This window comes from Staurois parvus, unplaced genomic scaffold (genome assembly GCF_062004578.1).
Source record: "Staurois parvus isolate SC_StPar_1 unplaced genomic scaffold, SC_StPar_1.0 ptg000636l, whole genome shotgun sequence".
NCBI classification, from domain to species: Eukaryota; Metazoa; Chordata; class Amphibia; order Anura; family Ranidae; genus Staurois; species Staurois parvus.
Window position 1 is genome coordinate 5,694,848 of NW_028318432.1, and position 19,431 is coordinate 5,714,278.

The following is a 19,431-nucleotide window of genomic DNA, read 5'->3' on the forward strand; positions in this document are numbered from 1 at the left end:
CAGACAGACCTGGACATGTGCTTTCTTGAGCAGAGGGACCTTGTGGGCACTGCAGGATTTCAATCCTTGTCGGCGTAGTGTGTTACCAATTGTTTTCTTGGTGACTGTGGTCCCAGCTGCCTGGAGATCATTGACAAGATCCTCACGTGTAGTTCTGGGATGATTCCTCAGTGTTCCCATGATCATTGACACTCCAGGTGAGATCTTGCATGGTGCACCAGATCTAGGGAGACTGACAGTTGTTTTTGTTTCTTCCATATGCGAATGATTGCACCAACTGTTGTCACCTTCTCACCAAGTTGCTTGGCGATAGTTTGGTAGCCCAGCCCAGCCTTGTGTAGGTCTACAATCTTGTCCCTGACATCCTTGGACAGCTCTCTGGTCTTTGCTATGGTGGAGAGTTTGGAATCTCATTGCTTGATTGCTCCTGTGGACAGGTGTCTTTTATATAGGTAACAAAATGAGATTAGCAGCACTCCCTTTAAGAGACTGATTCTAATCTCAGCTTGTTACCTGTATGAAAGAGACCTAGTAGCCATAAATCCTGCTGAATGATAGGGGATCAAATAATATTTCCCTCATGAACATGCAAATCAGTGCATAATTTGTTAGACATGCATTTCTTTTGAATTTTTTGTTGCTATTCTGTCTCTCAGTGTTACAATACACATACCATTCGATTTTTAGACTGATTATTTCTTTATGAGTGGGCAAACATTCAAAATCAGCAGGGGACAAATACTTATTTCCTTCACTGTATATTGCTCATGCATGCCATGGGTATATGTGGAATAACAAGCCAAAACACATTCTTCTACCCAAGTATGGGGATACCACATGTGAGAGACTTTTTGGCAGCCTAGCTACATACAGGAAAAAAGGCCCCCAAAATCCAATGACCACCTCCAGGTTTTCAAAAGTCATATTTCCTCATATCATTTTCCTACTACCTATCACAGTTTCAGAGGCCCTAAAATGCCAGGATATGCCCCCAAATTACCCCTTTTTGGAAAGTAGACACCCCAAGGAATTTGATAAGAGTCATGGTGAGTATTTTACAGATATAATTTTTGTCACAGAGTTTTGAAAACGAAAAAAGAAAAGAAAAAATAAATTTTTGTTTTCTTTCTTCGTTTTCCAAAAACATGTAGCAACAAATGAGATCTGCAAAATACTCACCATTCCTCTTAGCAAATACCTTGGAGTGTCTACTTTCCAAAAAGTGGTGATTTGGAGGGGTTGCTTCTACTATGCTGGCATTTCAGGGCCAACATTAGAAGCTTATGCCACACATCACCCACTCTTGAAGACCAAGCCTTTTCTGACACTTTTTGTTCACATGAAAAAACTGTTTTTTTGCTAGAAAATTAGTTTGAACCCCCAAACATTATATATATTTTTTTAAAGCAGAGGCCCTAGAGAATAAAACGGTGGGTGTTGAAATTTTTACATCACACAGTATTTTGTTTTGGGAAAAATACACTTTTTAGAATTTTAATGCACAAAAACTCAATATATTGCATAAACTCAATATATTGAGTAAATAGATACCAAACATGACATGCTTTAAAATTGCACATGCCCGTGCAATGGCAACAAAGTACATATATTTTTATCATCAATAGGCGATGCTTTAAAAGCCTTTACAGGTCACCAAGTTATATTTACACAGGAGGTATAGTGCTATAATTACTGCCCTCGATCTGACGTGTGCGGTGACACCTCACATGCATGGTGCAACCGCTGTTTACATACCGGCACGGGGTCAAAGCTTGCGCACACGCAGGGGGGCAAGGGTGCTTTTTTTTTCTTTTTAGTTATTTTGATTTTTTAAAATTATTTTTACACTCTCCCTTTTTTTTTTAATCACTTTTATTGCTATCACAGGGAATGTAAACATTCCCTCTGACTGCAATATGAATTGACAGGTATTTTTTTTGAGAAATCTGGGGTCTATTGGACTCTATATATCTCCTCTGCTCTTACATTATCTGATCTCACCAAGATCGGTGTGATCAGATGCTTTCCCAATTTACATATGGAGCTGTTTATATCCTGCGAAAACTGAAGTGATGAAATGCTCGTAGCTTCCGATTTCTTAGACTATAGAGATGATTGAGCCATTCTGGTCTCTGATCAGCTCTATGGTCAGCCAGCGGATCTACTGGCTGCATTCTCGGATTTCCAAACTGTGGAAGGCGGCAGGAGGGGGGAGGATGTCCCTTCCCACTGCTTGTAAAAACAATTCAGCAGCTAATTGGCCACTAAAATTGCTTTTACATGACAGTCGACTGCTAGCTGAAAAAAAACGATACCAGGATGATGCCTGTAGCTGCAGGCATCATCCCGGTATAACCACTCAAAGTCCAGCGATGTACCAGTACATGTTGGGCATATATGTAACAGCAGAGAACATCGGGTATGTGGACCAATATGACCGCAATTCATTATTATTTGTACTGCCCATGTTGAGGATTAGGCCCAAAAAAGTTTTAAATTCAGAAACCATGATAGGTTTCCATGCATATTGTCTGGCAAGAGCTGAATTTGGGTGGGTGGCGATGTATTGTTCTGCGCATACATTTCTTTGGCCCACAATCAATTGGTACAAACCACATATGGTACAGGGTGCTGTGATTGGCCCCATGTATCATGTGACAGTTGTGGGACAATCACAGCTCACTAGGAGGAGAAGCAAGACTTTCATGAATGAGACTGATTCATAACAGCTTTGCTTACACTGCGATCATGTGATCGCCTAGCTATCACATGATCAACGGGTCCCGTTCACCGGGATCTTCATTCTGGTATCACAGCAGTCGTGGGGGGGGGGGGTGGCAGCGCCCCCTGTGTTAGTACAGCCAGAGCGATGTGCGCTTTGCCTGTAGCTGCCGCCCGGTCACGGTAATAGAGGTCGGGAAGAGGTTAAATAGTGTAGTCATATATCATACAAATGCTATATATATCACAAACTAATGTGCCTAACAAATCACAAATCGTGCTATATCAAAAATAAGTATTGTAAACATATATAACGCAATTGTCCACATCCAAAATTAATGTGATAACTGGTCTGGGAAGAATCAATCCTTCATACTAGAATCTCCACCACTGTGATTCCAGCTGCATAATGTGCTCCACCATTCTGTGAGAAATGGCTGCTTACTTTAAGAATAAACCCATACTTTAATAGTGGTCCAAGATCGCTTTAAAGTCAGACCCCTCGGGTTGTGTACTGCTGTCACTCCTCATATAGACCTCTCCAATGGGATCCTTCTGAGTTTTCCATTGGTACTAGATAATAGTCAATGGAGAGATATGAGGAAGCCGCCCATAGTGTAGTGGTAGCAGCTCTAGACTGCATATCAAATGCAATATAAATGGCACCTGAAAGCATGCTGTACACAAGCACTAAGACAGTCATACATTTTTTTTCAAATTTAAAGTCCAACTCCAACAAAATTGTTTGCATTTTGCATAGACCATGGAGAGTTTAAATTTCTTTCAGATTTTTAATTTCTGTGAACCCCATTGGGAAGATTTCCCCCCGACTTTCTGCCTCTGAGACTCCAGGACAAGAAACTGAAGAAGAACAGGAGACACAGACTGCAAAAGAAACATTGTTAAAAGTTCCATACTTTCTTCACTGTACTAAAAATGTGTTTTTGTCTTTCTCCATGACTAGAAGATAGGACAACGACAGCAATAAAAACTTGACAGGGACCCAAACAAAATAAAACATGTTGGCTGAAGCTGGGCATTGATTGTAGAAGAACAGTGGGCCTTTAGAATGGACACAACGGGATGTAGCAAAAGTGTATGAAGGTGTATGTTCTGCTTTGGATATAAAGTAAGGAAGGCATCTATTGCTATTCAGGGCTGCATTAGAGAATTTCCCCTTCCTGTGAATCTGAAAACACTTTACTAGACAAGAAATCAGTGGAACTCTCCAACTGCAACACACAGAAATAAAATGGTCTTTTTTGTAGACTATCAAAACAAACTAAAAAAAAAAAAGTTTTTGGCTTCCTTGCAGCAATTTTATTGCAGGAAAACAATAAGCTGTCAGCCTAAATATTCCAATCAAGCATGTATCTGTTTTTCCCAACAGAGTCCCATGAAGCTTCACAGACCTGGTGACTGTTGCTCCATCCTGCTGATACTTTAGGACATTAGTAACTGAAGGATTTTAGATGGCAAGACAGGTCAGTGATTATTAGAAGGTGTACATCTTGGCAGCATGTCACTATTCAGTAACTCACCTTTGAGATGATGACAGCCATTGCAAGATTCTCCGAATGTGCTGCTACATAGCCTAGCATCATGATTCCAGGAAGTCTCACATTGCCATCAGTGTTCCCAATGCAGTCTATTACGGCAGCCACTCCTCCAGCATTTACTATGAGTTGCGACAGCTGGAAATAAAATAGACAACGAGGAAGGACAAATGAAATGATCATTCTCTGTTTGCAATCTGAGACTTGACTATAAGTGCAGGACACTAAGGTGCTCCAAAGTGATATACTGTTAACATATTAAAGGAATAAATTTCGGCAAATTCCAAGTAAAGCAGAGAAAGTATCTTTCTACCCACAACTGATATTTCAGTTATGTGTGGGTACTGGTGGGTTAAATTTCGCATGGGCTTCTTACACCTTTAGGAACTTCAGCAACCAGATTTTATTACCATATTTTTTAGATTTGCACTCTCTTCCACTAATTAGTAATAAGTTGGCTGAAATGGAAATATAGGCACCGTGATTTAATCATGAACATGTGAACAATGCAGAAGGCTACCAGGTAATCCACCTCACCAGCATCCAGCTATTAATGAAATACCAGTTTTCAATGGATTGATTGCACTGAATCTGCAATGAATTGTTGACTATAACAAATAATAGCCAGCTTACACTACGTGTATGTAAATCTTGTGCTTATCTGAATAATACATTGAATAATAGAAAAAGTCATAAATATATTTAGTCTTACACATACATTGTTACCTATACACTATATAGCCTAGTTTGTGGACATGTGACCATCACACCAATTATGTGGATATCCCTCCAAATGACTGAGTTTAGATGTTCTCAGTGAACGGTACTGGTAATGCTACAGCATAGAAAGACCTGTACACACTTCCAGCTGGGTGAGAACAGTTTAGGAAAGGCCATTTTCTGTTCCAGCATGACTGTGCCCTGTACACAAAGCTAGCTCCATAAAGACATGGTTTATTGAGTTTGATGTGGAGGAACATATCTCACCTGCACAGAGCCCCTGACCTCAACCTTACTGAACACCTAGGATATTTGGAACAATGACAGGTCTTCTCATCCAACATTAGTACCTGACCTTACAAACGCTCTTTTGGTTGAATGGGCACAAATTGCAACAGACCCACTCCAATTTCTTGTGCACAGCTTTTTCAGTAGAGTAAAAGCTGTTATAGCTGCAAAGGGGATCCAAGCCCATAGTATGCCCATGGTTTTAGATTGGGATGCCAAACAAATTCACATGTGATAGATGTCCACAAACCTTTGGCAATATAGTGTAACTTATTAGTTCATTTTAAAACAAAAAAACTGCCCATACAGGGAAGGGGCACCTGTAAATATAAACAAACTGTGAAACTTTGACCAAAGTTAAATAATACCCTTGCTATAGGTGTAGGCCATTTATGTATACCCCAAAGCCTAACAGAAAAACTCTCAGAGGTGGCATCATCGAGGGACTCGCCTGAAAATATTGGGTGGAGCCAGATTTTCAAGACGGCGGCCATACCAGTGAGTTGAGCGATTCATTTCTGTGGCATTTTGTGATTCATCTGACTTTTATATTATTTCATTTAATAAATACTACACTATATACGGTATCTTTGTGGCTCTGTATGGTAAGCTATCTTTTATACAGCATCCTGCCTAGATGGTCACCCCATGGTGGTGTGAAGTGAAAATTGTTGGTGATTGCTAGACAGATCTTGGCGTTGGCTTGGAGTTCACATTCTGTGTCTGCTGCGTTTACCTGAAGCTTATTGTCTGGTGAATTCAGAGTTATTAAGGTGGAGGATATCAAAGTATTATTAAGACACAGATCACGGACTGGAATTTTGATTGCTTTATTGGTTTATGTTTTTTTTATGTGCACAGAGATCAGTTACAATCACTGTTTAAGAAATGTATTTCAATTATAATCTTTTGTTTATATATGATTTTTTGAGTGAGGTGCTGCACCATAGTGAACTATACATGTGCAGGGGTTTGAGAGCTAGCAACTGTGATGATAGGGTGAGCAGTAACAGCTGGATATGTCTTAGCAATGTTTAGCAGTAAGTTAGGACAGAGGGATGCCATCTCCAGGAGTTTTTCAGCAAGGCTCTGGGAGGTATATAAATGACCTACACCTATAGTAATGTATATAGTATATGTTCAACTCCAGCCAAGGTTTATTGCACTGACAGCACACAGCTCATTCATACTCAAAGCCATGCCCCCAACATGTTTCACCCACAGCAGGGCTTAATCATGGGAATCACAGGAATCCCGATGATTAAGCCCTGCTATGGGTGAAACATGTTGGGGGAATGGCTGTAGGTGGGAGTGAGCGGCGTGATGTCATTGCAATAAACCTTGGCCGGAGTTAAACATATTTGGTGTGTGGCCCGTTATTGGGATGGTGGATTAAAGTAAACTTGTCAGCCATTTTAAATTGTGAAAATGAAAGGTACTGGCTGTGAATTTAAGCCTCACTCATCTGATATCCCCCTTTCCTTTAAGCAACCTTGGTGGCTAAGAGTGCTCACATGTCAAGAGCATGGCAGGCTGGCAGGCCTTACACATTCGTTAATAGTCCTGTTTATTGAGAATGGGTGAGGGAGGTTTCTAAAGGGAAACAAAGGCAATTGGAAAAACTCCACCTAACCAATCAACAATCCCTGAAAACACTCAGAAGATGTTAACCATGGTTTGTTAGCCCCTAAAGGCTTACAAATGTTCCCCAGCTAAAAGCATTCTCCAATGTCTGCAGACTGCTTTAGCAACAAAGTGAAACCAGTTTCAGAGAAGCACACAAAGAAAGGTGTTCTGATTTACAAAAGGAATAGTATGCACATTGTGGGTGTGTGACAAGACTTTTAAAAGTTTAAAAGGCTAAAAAGTTTGCTATAAAATGGATATTTGGCGATACATCACACAATCTGTATTATGTTCCTTTAACAGCATTGGAAACAGTCATGTAAAGGACAGATTTTTATGCATCCAGAAGGTGCCACAACTGGAGTTTGTTTGCTCTGGTACAACATTAATTCATTACGACAACATATGACACACAGTTTAATGCCAATTTGTGCGAAATCCCTGTCAAATGGCGTGAAAAGGAAATGAAAGAATGGGGAGAAGGGATTTAAAAAACGGTGGGCTAAATCGTTGTGACATCTCTTAGATCTGCACCTCGCCCTCTGCCTTTGTATTAATTGGGGGGGAAGAACAGCAGAGAGACAATGTAGAGCTCAGATAATTAATGGTAGCTACTCCCTGTGATACAGCCACAGAGGGAAAAAAAACTTGCTTGCATTAGTGCTTATTTATTGATTTTAGATCAGCAGCAACAAGTCTTATTAAGATCCCCATATTTCTTTGTGTTCATTAGGACTTCTCTTTCAACAAGAGACATCAGCTTAGCGGCAAACCCTTGAGGGCAACAGGTCCCTTTGCTGCAGCCCACAGAAGTCCTGCTGAGCCACATTACTGTGACTAGCAACAAAAGAAAGGATTTAAATATCCCACACGCTAATTCATCTGATGATGACTCATGTACAAAAGGATTAAAGTATCATTTTAATTTGCAGTTTACTCCCTCAACCCACCAATCTAGCGCTGAGTGCTGCTATTAATCCATTGCGGAGTTGCATATTAACGCTGCATGTAGCTATTTGGAACACATTACCTCGGGTGTGTGTCGGGCAATTTCTCGAATTAGAGTGGCAGAATTTTTCTTGACATATTCGTCGGGATCTTTCAGGCACGTGAGGACGACTGGGAAGATTTCTGCCTCAACGACCATTTCTGCCAAATCCACGGAATGTTTCGCTATTTGACTAAGAGCGGACAGCACCTGTCGCTGTTGCGTGGGCAGAGAAAAAGATAGTCAACTTAGTTTTTGGTATGCAGAGCACAACTGTTCAAAAAGCACTGGTGATGTAAAAAGTACAGAAACCCCAAGGAAATAATCAGATTTCAGTTAATTGCAATAAGATTAGTAATAGATTATTCATTTTACTGTATTACATATATACATTGTGCAAATTGCTTGTATATCTATGTCTGCCCATAATGTGCAGATCTAGGCACGCAATGTTTCTCATTTTGCTGTTCATTTATTTTCTTCACTTCCTGTCCCAGAGGTTCAATAGAGAGCGAGAGGAAATTTTTACAGGGCAATTGTCCCCTTAGATAGCTGGACTGGAGCAGGGAGACTTACCCTTGTCTCTCATTTTGATGACAACTGTAAACTTTTGAATGTTTGTTTTTATCACATCCGTTTCAGTGACAGTGATGACCAGAGCAAGATATGTACTCACTGAGGATACAATGCTGTTTTTCTGTTATTGCAGAAAACCTGTGCTTTGCCCACATAGGGAGAAGCAACAAGTTTTAATTAATGCATCCTTCCTAGCAGCATACAGTATACTCACTGTTCCTTCACGGCCATTACACTAAGTTGCCAGGAGATAAGAAAGGTTGTCCTGTATGAGTGATGATATGATCACGTCAGAGCTTACACATGGCTGAGGACCAGTGGTGTATTTAGGTTTCGTGCTGCCCTAGGCAACACAAAAATTGCCCCGATTAACACCCCCCTCTCCCACAAAGAGAGCCTGACACTGACGAACAACACCCCAGCCCCCCCATCTGAGAAAGCCTTCCACTACCAGAGCCCCCCATACACTGGCAACCCCCCCCCCCGACCCTGCGAGAGAAGACACTCACCTTCATAGCTCCAGACATCCCATGGAACAAGAGTCAGGCTCTGCATACACCATCATGCAACCCGCATCCTCTCTCAGATCCCATTTGGTCCCCATGTTGTGTGTGTGTGTCCCTTCTTCCATCCCTTCTTTTGGGGGGCAGTGTTGCCTCCCTGAAAAATACCGCTGCCCCCCTGAAAAATGCCACCCTAGGCAAATGCCTTGTTTGCCTTGTGGTAAATACGCCCCTGCTGAGGACGTTCACGCTCATGTAGCAGTACTACCCCCAAAAAAAGAGGAATGAGTATCATGTGTGCAACCAGGAGTACTGGGTATTTTCTTTGCTTCTGCCGACATAAAAAGATCGGTGGGAGAGTGTGGGAGTGTATGTGCTTTGGAGGGGGGGGTGTGTTAATACAAACCGGTTGCTTTGCCTTGCATCTGAAAAACACATATTCTTAAGAAGCTTTGCTGATGGGATTTTGTTTCTTTCAAGTTGATTTTGCATTCCCAACAAGTCTACGGGCCAGTTCACTCCATAGAAATGCAGTCTGGATGTGTTTCTTCATGCGTGTTTTTTATGCAATCTGGTGCGTTTTTGATGCGTTCTGGCTTTTTTTTCCTCCTTTTTTTGGTAATTTGGGGTCCGGTGCATTTTTTATGTGTTCCATTACATTTATGATGCATTTTACCGCATTCCAGTACAGTTCTGTGCAAGAAAAATGCAGAATATTCTACTTTTTTTTCTGGACCCGGAACACACTGGAACTGCAGGCATTGGTGTGAACTATGCCATTGAAAACTATGTAACCTACTTTGTTTGTTTTGGATGCAGAAAAAAACACGCAATGGAACGCATGTAGTGTGAACTGGCCCTTAATGCAAAACCTGCTTGAAGCTGGTCAAATGGAGGTCAAAAGGAGGATAACGTCAGACCAAATGCACCTGTTGAATTCTGAATGATCTCAGAAGTGTCTCAAACTGATGCCATCCATACAAACCCAGAGCAGTCAACAGGGGCCCTTATAATCTGATCAGTGTTTGAAATAAGGGACATTTCCAAGAGCTTTACATTTTTTACATTTCCTGGCTGACCCAGAAGATGAAGTACATAACTACTAAAATAGTACCCAGATGACATTGTTTTCAAAATTATGCAGAATATTAAACCATATGAAGGATGATATACAGCTGTACCTCGGTTTACGAACGCCTTGGTTAGCATAATTTTTGGTTTACAAATGAAAACGCCTCGGTTTATGAATTTTTTTCGCAATACGAATGGATTAATTGGTTTTCAATGCATTTACAAATTTTTTTTTAATCATGTCCCTGTACAGTACTATGCCTTTAAAGTGCACTTTATAAAGAGTTTTGAAAAGATAAGACTTTTTTTGACTTTTTTCTGACCTCCGGAACGGATTCATTGGTTTTCAATGCATTTACAATTTTTTTTTTTAATCATGTCCCTTTATGCCTTTAAAGTGCACTTAATAAAGAATTTTGAACAGATAAAACTTTTTTTGACTTTTTTTCTGACCTCCGGAACAAATTAATTGGTTTTCAATGCATTTACAAATTAATTTTTGATCATGTCCCTGTACAGTATTTATGCCTTTTAAAGTACATTTTATAAAGAGTTCTGAACAGATAAAAGACTTCTTTTTTTTTCACTTCTTTCTGACCTCCGGAACAGATTAATTGGTTTTCGATGCATTGCTATGGGAAACCGCGTTTCGGTTTACAAATTTTTTCGCAATACGAAAAGTCCCAAGACACCATACTTCTTTTATACATCACCAAACCAAAACCTAACAGGACATTTGTACTAGTTAAACCCATAAAGCTGAAGTTCCCTGTACTCTGAGCGGGCATAAATGAATCAACAGTCCATGATGCAATGCTTGTTAGGAGGATCACTAGCTTATGCTCCCATCTGCACGTGCACACACATGCTCACGCACACACACAAGCACATACACACGTACATGCACACACAAATGAGAGGGAGACTGCCCAGCACAGGGTCACTTCTTCCCTAAGAAGTGAGAAGATAGTGCTGGGATCCTCCTACAGTATACAAAGCAGATGAAAGGATTGCTGTATTGAACAAAATTGTTGACCACTTTCTGAAAAAAAAAACAAAAAAAACTTGTTACGTGGCTGTTCCAATGCTTTCCACACTTTCTAAGTCTAGTGAACATGTGCACCTTTTTAAACCTTTAAAGGTAATGTTCTGACAGCCTAGGAGCAGATACCAGCAAGGCCCACCTGAGCAGATGCCCACAGTTAACTAGCAGTAAACTTCTTTTCTGTGCCTCTCTCTAATTTCACATTGTTACTGGGGACATACGTTTCCAATATTCCAACTTCTTTATTTCAGAGACCTGTGAGATGAAATACCTACAAAGTATTTATTTTACCTGTCAAAGTGTTTGTATTTCTTTCTATGGGTTTTGCAATTTAATCAGCCCTTCCAGACAACACAGCCAGCATGGACAACTACATTTTCTCTACTGCAGTAATACAACTAGGTCTTGCTCCTTCCTCAGCCTTTGACTTCAAAGTGAAAGGAGAAGCAGCAGACTGATAAGCTCAACTCTCTGTCATTCTGCTTTCTCATCCTATCAACATACTCCTTGTTAGTACAGGAATATTTAGTACAATTGTGCTGCTTCACTTTCTCCCAGTCAGAGCTCTGCTGTACAGGGGACTGTAAGAGGCTGACACTAGGTCAAATTAGATACTTTCTCTACCTGCTTCTTTACTAGTTGTTTATTCTTTTGCATACATGAAATAAACTGTATTTTGTATCTCAACGGATATTAACTTTAATTAGAAATGGGCATAGAAGAGGCTGTCCTGGCTATTGGAATCCTGTGGTATTTGACAGGGCTTTTACTCTAAGTGGAGTAAAAAAAATACATAATACCAGTAATTAAAGGTAATATCAGATTACATGTCCTTCCATTTTTCTTGTCTCAGGACCACAAAACTTTCGGGACTCTGCCGACAGTGAGACCTTGCCAGCAGCAGAATCATCAAGGTGCAGCTAATACTACAAGCAATGAAGTCACTCTACTGCTCATCATGCTGAAGAATCTCAGTCACTAGGGAGGCGACAGTGATGAATCCACAACATTTCACACATTCAATCACATAGGAAGCAACACCAATGAGAAAGTGAATGGACTATTAATATGACATGGACCTTATCCCATTATGAATTTCTACTGTGAAAACTGCACATCCCTTCAAAGAAGCTATGACCTTCCTCCAATTAAAGGAGATGGAGCTTGATACAATATTTTTATCTTCCAAATGTTGTATAACAAAAAAAAAAACATGTAGGAAAGTAGCCTAACACCTGATACACACAATGAGATTATTGCACAAATGATCGTCTATTTTTTTTTTTTGCATGCTAGTCTCCATATCAAAAATGAAGAGATTACTAAAGTTAATATACAAAAATTGCAGCGCAATATTATAAATAAATATTAAATATGCATAAATCTTGCTCTGTGACAATAATTATACTAGATTGTAAGCTCCAAGGATCAGGCCCTCCTATCCCTCTTGTATTGAACTGTATTGTTGCTGTATTGTCTTCCGTTATATTGTAAGCACTGAGCAAACTGTTGGCGTTATATAAATCCTGTATAATAATAATTAAATACCATATAAGTGCATATTCTGTGCTCAAAACATATAGCTTTAAATACAACACAATAACGCACACTTCCTCATAATACCATGCGTGATATGAATTCTGTCCACTGTGCGTATATCTACAGTAATAATAGTGTCCCAATATAAATCTTGGTGAACCGTCCCTTTAAGACTCAGTGCTCCAAGTGCTAATGTGCAATTTCTTCTCTGTATATATTCATCCACTGATATCGTGTGACCCCCAGTGTTGGATCCACCTCCGACACACTTATGTGCTCACCTTGCGGTTTGACCCGAACCGTCAGGTCAAACTGCACCTTTCCTTTTAACCCGGGTGGGTATGCTGGTGTATCAATCTCCAACTCCTCCTGCACCTCCAAACTCCAAAACGCACCACAGAAAATGGAAAAAATGCTCCAGATGGTGAAGTATATCAAATCTTTGTAATCTTTATTAAAACTCTTAAAATCTCCCACTCACATTTATTTGTGTCCTTCTGGGACACTACAGGAGCAATATCTGTTTGTATAGTCATTTTGTGAATGAAACTGCATTGGATCCCCTATCCAAGATGGCGGTACGTACACTTCTGGTTACGGCTTGATGTCATCGGCGTGCCCTACGCGTTACGTCATGTGACTTCATCATTATTGTTGGACCTGATGGTTCGGGTCAAACCCCAAGGTGAGCGCATAAGTGTGTCGGAGGTGGACCTAACACTGGGGGTCACACGATATCACTGGATGAATATATACAGAGAAGAAATTGCACATTAGCACTTGGAGCACTAAGTCTTAAAGGGAAGGTTCACCAAGATTTATATTGGGACACTATTATTAGATATGCGCACAGTGGACAGAATTCAGATCACGCATGGTATTATGAGGAAGTGTGCGTTATTGTGTTGTATTTAAAGCTATACATTTTGAGCACAGAATATGCACTTATATGGTATTTAATTATTGTCACAGAGCAAGATTTATGCATATTTAATATTTATTTATAATATTGCGCTGAAATTTTTGTATATTAGTATTTGTATGTGGGAACACTGTATATGTTAGCTGCAATATTTTATTTTATTTTTATTTTAGTTTAGTTTTATTATATATTATAAGCATTTGGATAGGCATATTGCACTGTAAGTTTTCACATTATATATTTAGGTTACTAAAAGGTATGAAAAAACTTGTATGACAGAATAAAAATTTGGAAGTGATTTATTGTAATTGTATTGTATTTTCAGAAGAAAACTGTGCTGATTAAATGAAAATCATACAATCTGGTATTGTATGAGAAAAATTTTCATGCTTATCCCTTTGGAAAATTTTGCACAACCTGTCATGACTGGCTCTTAAAAGCTGTGTACTAATGATCAGATCGTACAATCGCTTTGAATGCGGTGTTTTTCGTACGATTTTCTGAACTTGCGTCCTTTCCTAATTGAAAAATATGGGATTTCCCAGATGGTTTCTTTCTGAAAATGCTAGGTGCCTGACTGTTATGCTGAGTCACCGACTCCAAATTAGAATGTATATAAAGAAAGACAGAATATTGGCAAATGTCAATATTTGAATTCCAGGTCAGAATCCAATAGTGTTCAAGCAAAAGGGTTAATATGGCTGCCAGACAACTAGCATTTTTAGAAGGAGAGGTTAGCATTGGCAACTTTTCTGCCTCTCGCATAAAATTTTCCCTTTCATTCCCTTAGTGACTTGGTAGGAATTGCTGCACAGCAGCCAGAGGCGACTGTCCAAGTCAAACAGTTCATAAGAAATGCAGCTGTGTGGGCACTTGAGGCAAAGTGGAAAACACAGCAGATGGCAGCAATGAAGAAATATTTTCTACTGGGCAGAATTAAAGTAAAACAAATGACTCATTTTGGCATGATAGCTTTAGAAGCCCTCCACAGAGGGACTGCAGAATGCTCAGACAAGCCCAACATACCTATAGATACAGTATCAATATACATTCACCGGCCACTTTATTAGCAACACCTTGCTAGTACCAGGTTGGCTTCTTATTTCCTTTTGCCTTCAGAACTGCCCTAATTCTATAGATTCAACAAGATGTTGGAAACATTCCTCAGAGATTTTGGTCCATATTGACATGGTAGCATCACGCAGTTGTTGCAGATTTGTCAGCTACACATCCACGATTCAAATCTCCTGTTCCACCACATCACAAAGGTGCTCTGTTGGATTGAGATCTGGTGACTGTGGAGGCCATTGGAGTACGGTGAACTCATTGTCATGTTCAAGAAACCAGTTTGAGATGATTTGAGCTTTGTGACACGGTGCATTATCCTGCTGGAAGGAGCCATCAGAAGATGGGTACACTGTAGTCATAAAGGGATGGACATGGTCAGCAACAATACTCAGGTAGGCCATGGCGTTTAAATGATGCTCAACTGGTACTAAGGGGCCCAAAGTGTGCCAAAAAAATCTCCCCCACACCATTACACCACCAGCCTGCACCATTGATACAAGGCAGGGTGGATCCATGCTTTCATGTTGTTTACCCCAATTTCTGACCCTACCATCTGAATGTCGCAGCTGAAATCAAGACTCATCAGACCAGGCAATGTTTTTCCAATCTTCTATTGTCCAAATTTGGTGAGCCTGCATGAATTGTAGCCTCTGTTTCTTGTTCTTAGCTGGCAGGAGTGGCACCCAATGTGTTCTGCTGCTGCTATAGCCTATCTGCTTCAAGGTTCGACATAGTATGCATTCAGAGATGGTATTCTGCATACCTTGGCTGTAACAAGTGGTTATTTGAGTTACTGTTGCCTTTTTATCATCTCGAACCAGTCTTTCAATTCTCCTCTGACTTCTGACATCAACAAGGCATTTTCATCCACACAACTGCGCTCACTGGATATTTTCTCTTCTTTGGACCATTCTCTGTAAACCCTGGAGATGGTTGAGTGTGAAACTCCCAGTAGATCACTAGTATTTGAAATACTGAGATCAGCCCGTCTGGCATCAACAACCATGCCACATTCAAATCACTTAAATCCCCTTTCTTCCCCACTCTGAGGCTCGGTTTGAACTTCAGAAACTTATCTTTACCACATCTAGATGTCTAAATGTACTCAATTGCTGCCATGTGATTAGCTGATTAGCAATTTGTGTTACCAAGAAAATGAACAAGTGCACTTAAGAAAAAGGCAGCTGAGTGTATGTTACCTTAAAACGATTTTCTGAACAAACTTTTTTAGAGGCATCACCATGAATGTTTCAGACATCTTTATCTAAACTGATATATCTGATATATCTCCCAGAAGTGAGTACACCCTTCACATTTTTGTAAATATTTTACTATATCTTTTCATGTGACAACACTGAAGAAATGACACTTTGCTACAATGTGACGTAGTGAGTGTACAGCTTGTACAACAGTGTAAATTTGCTGTCCCCTCAAAATAACTCAACACACAGCCATTAATGTCTAAACTGCTGGCAACAAAAGTGAGTACACCCCTAAGTGACAATGTCCAAATTGGGCCCAATTAGCCATTTTCCCTCCCCGGGGTCCTGTGACTCGTTAGTGTTACAAGGTCTCAGGTGTGAATGGGGAGCAGGTGTGTTAAATTTGGTGTTATCGCTCTCACTTTCTCATACTGGTCACTGGAAGTTCAACATGGCGCCTCATGGCAAAGAACTCTCCGAGGATCTGAAAAAAAGAATTGTTGCGCTACATAAAGATGGCCTAGGCTACAAGAAGATTGCCAAGACCCTGAAACTGAGCTGCAGCACGGTGGCCAAGACCATACAGTGGTTTAACAGGACAGGTTCCACTCAGAATAGGCCTCACCATGGTCGACCAAAGGAGTTGAGTGCACGTGCTCAGCATCATATCCAAAGGTTGTCTTTGGGAAATAGACGTATGAGTGCTGCCAGCATTGCTGAAGAGCTTGAAGGGGTGGGGAGGCAGCCTGTCAGTGCTCAGCCCATACGTCGCAAACTGCATCAAATTGGTCTGCATGGCTGTCGTCCTAGAAGGAAGCCTCTTCTAGATGATGCACAAGTAAAGCCCCAAACAGTTTGCTGAAGACAAGCAGACTAAGGACATAGTGTAATTTCTGTGCTGTCACATGAAAAGATATAATAAAATATTTACAAAAATGTGAGGGGTGTACTTGTGAGATAATATATATATATAATCTGCTGCACAAGTAATTATGTTTTCCAATCAACTTCAAGCTGCAGGCACTATGGTTTTCTAAAACTACCAAAAAGTGAAATCTGTCTTACCTCATGCACTAAGACAGGGGTTGCATACTGGCAGCCCTCCAGCTGTTGCGGAACTACAAGTCCCATGAGAATTGCAAGGCTGACAGTTGCAAGCATGACTCCAACAGGGGAGTCATGTCGCAGCCATGCTTGTAACAGTCAGCCTTGCAATGCCTCATGGGACCTGTAGTTTTATAACTGCTGGAGGGCCGCCACTTTGACACCCCAGTACTAAGATAAGGGAAAATGCTGTTTGCATCTACTCATCCCAACCAAATATAAATGCTTCATATTTACCATTTATAATACAGGTAGCAACTACAGCCAGCTGTGGGTACATTATTCTCCAGTGTACATCCAGACAGCAGTGTTGAAAGTGCCATACAACTTTTTGTTACAAAGTGTGTAGGGTAACTCCACTTTATAAACACTTTTCTTGGCTAGGATAATATTCTATGTCTGTTCTATTATGCATGTACTAGGTATTGGAGCATCTACTATGCTCAGTAATTACATTCTGTTCATAAGTATGCAGTCAGTCTTCAACAGTCAACAGTTCACTAGATCACTCAGCATTACAACGTGCCTACAGCTTTCACCTATCAGAAAGCAAAATTTCAACATTCTAATTTAGCTCTAGTAAAAACTTCAAGACCCTGTATACCTGTAGTAAAACAATACAAGTAATGAATATTATTTATAAACTTTATTATTTTACTGCCCTGGAACAATATCAACAGACAAAAAAATATATAAAAACAAAAATACCCTCTAAACACAAAGCCCCTAAAAGTGCACACTTTCTGCTGTAAAATAATCAGCCATACTAGCATTGCTTTAAAATAGAAAAATCGATTTCTACATTGCTTCTTCTCTACCCCAAAATAGATAGAGATTATTAATGTTTATTTCCCTTTATATAGACCAGTGTTTACCAAGAATGTAATAATCACCTTTTCTAATATACTGCCTGAAATGTGAATATTGATTACCAGTAGCCCTAATTGTGTTTAAATGTTTTTTAAACAATCTCTTTAAAAGAACACAAAGCCTCTTCAGATTTCCTTTATGCTGTATTATTTCATAAAATGTAAAACTTTTGTATGAAACAAGTTTAGGAAGCTGAATTACACCTAACTCTACCAAAAGTATCTCTGAACTGGTTGGAAGTACCCTACAAAACGGTCAGAAATACCCATTAGACTAACCAGAACACCTACTGGTTGAGAAAGAGGGCTTTATGATGCTATTGCCTCACATGTAAATGATGTGCTTAAGATTGGCAAGACCCGTACAAAAAGAATGGCTAGCAAAATAATTCTACATGCAATAAATATTTCACTGTTGCATTTTCAGGAACACAGAGCAGAAACAAAGATGGATAAAACAGTAATTGAAAGCAGTACCTTGAGTTTGGCATCCGGATTTAGAATCATCTGGGCTAAGTGGGCGATAGCTCCTGCGTCCACCACGGTCTGAGCCAGCTCCGGAGAATGCTTTGATAGATCACTCAGGGCTGAAGCAGCAATCCTTTTCAGAGCAATTTCTGGCTCCTGGATACACAGCACTAGCAGGGGAACAGCTCCTGCATCCACCACAGCTTGTGACAGTTCTGCAGGTCCAACAAGAGGTAATTAAGTAAGTATGGGTGACTGACCCTTATAAGAGCTATTTTTCACTATGACACACACACCAAAGGAGAGAGGGCAAGCTGGACTGTGCTGTCTGGAGATCTGCATTTCAAATCAGCCTCCTTAGCTCCTGAAGCCATGTGGACCAATCCCTTACTGAAAGGGACACTGGTCAATAGTTAGGACCTCTTTTACATACACACATTTGGGGTAGATTAGGCTGAGAAAGCTTGTTATTCTACAGGGGAGGGGGGGAACTAGCAGATGTCAGCTGTTTAAAGCCAGATCCACCAGTGTGCAGCCATTTTCTGCATGGATAGAAAGGTTACACAAAGCCACCAAATAATAGAGGGAGGATAGACTGTCATATTCTAATTACAATGAAATACAAAAAAAAGCATTTATATGTGTTGCAAGTTGTGTCAAGAGTACCCACATTTTATATATATATATATATATATATATATATATATATATATAAATTCCCAAAATATAAACAGATAAATCATAAATATTTATTTATAAAAAGTGTTTAAAAAGCCATCTAAATCTTATAAAGGTTTTTACAGAAAAACAGTCAAACGTAATATATATATATATCTATAGATATATATATATATATATATATATATATATATACACACACACACACACACACACATACACATGCTGATAGGCTAATTGGCTCCTGTCTAAATTGGCCCTAGTATGTGCACGTATGAATATGAGTTAGGACCTTAGATTGTAAACTCTTTAAGAGCACTGACTGATGTGAATGTATAATACATATGCAAAGTACTGCGTACATTGAAATAACTGAATAAAATATATAAATAAAATATAAAAATGTACTATCTACAAAGCAAGCTCACACAAAATGTCTTAAGGAAAAAAACTTGTCTTAGATTTCACTTTTGTCAAAAGGGTAGAA

At 39.8% G+C, this 19,431-nt stretch overlaps 1 protein-coding gene across 3 annotated transcripts in view; it reads right to left on the bottom strand.

Moving 5' to 3' along the window:
- Positions 1-19,431, bottom strand: part of SPAG6 (sperm associated antigen 6) — a 162,361-nt gene that overhangs the window by 57,338 nt on the left and 85,592 nt on the right. For all 3 annotated transcript variants that reach the window (XM_089693750.1, XM_089693751.1, XM_089693752.1), the window contains 3 exons: positions 18,276-18,481; positions 7,942-8,115; positions 4,263-4,415 (listed from right to left, as the gene is read on the bottom strand). In XM_089693750.1, coding sequence (XP_089549876.1) covers positions 4,263-4,415; positions 7,942-8,115; positions 18,276-18,481 — 533 coding nt within the window. The remainder of the gene's footprint in view (positions 1-4,262; positions 4,416-7,941; positions 8,116-18,275; positions 18,482-19,431) is intronic.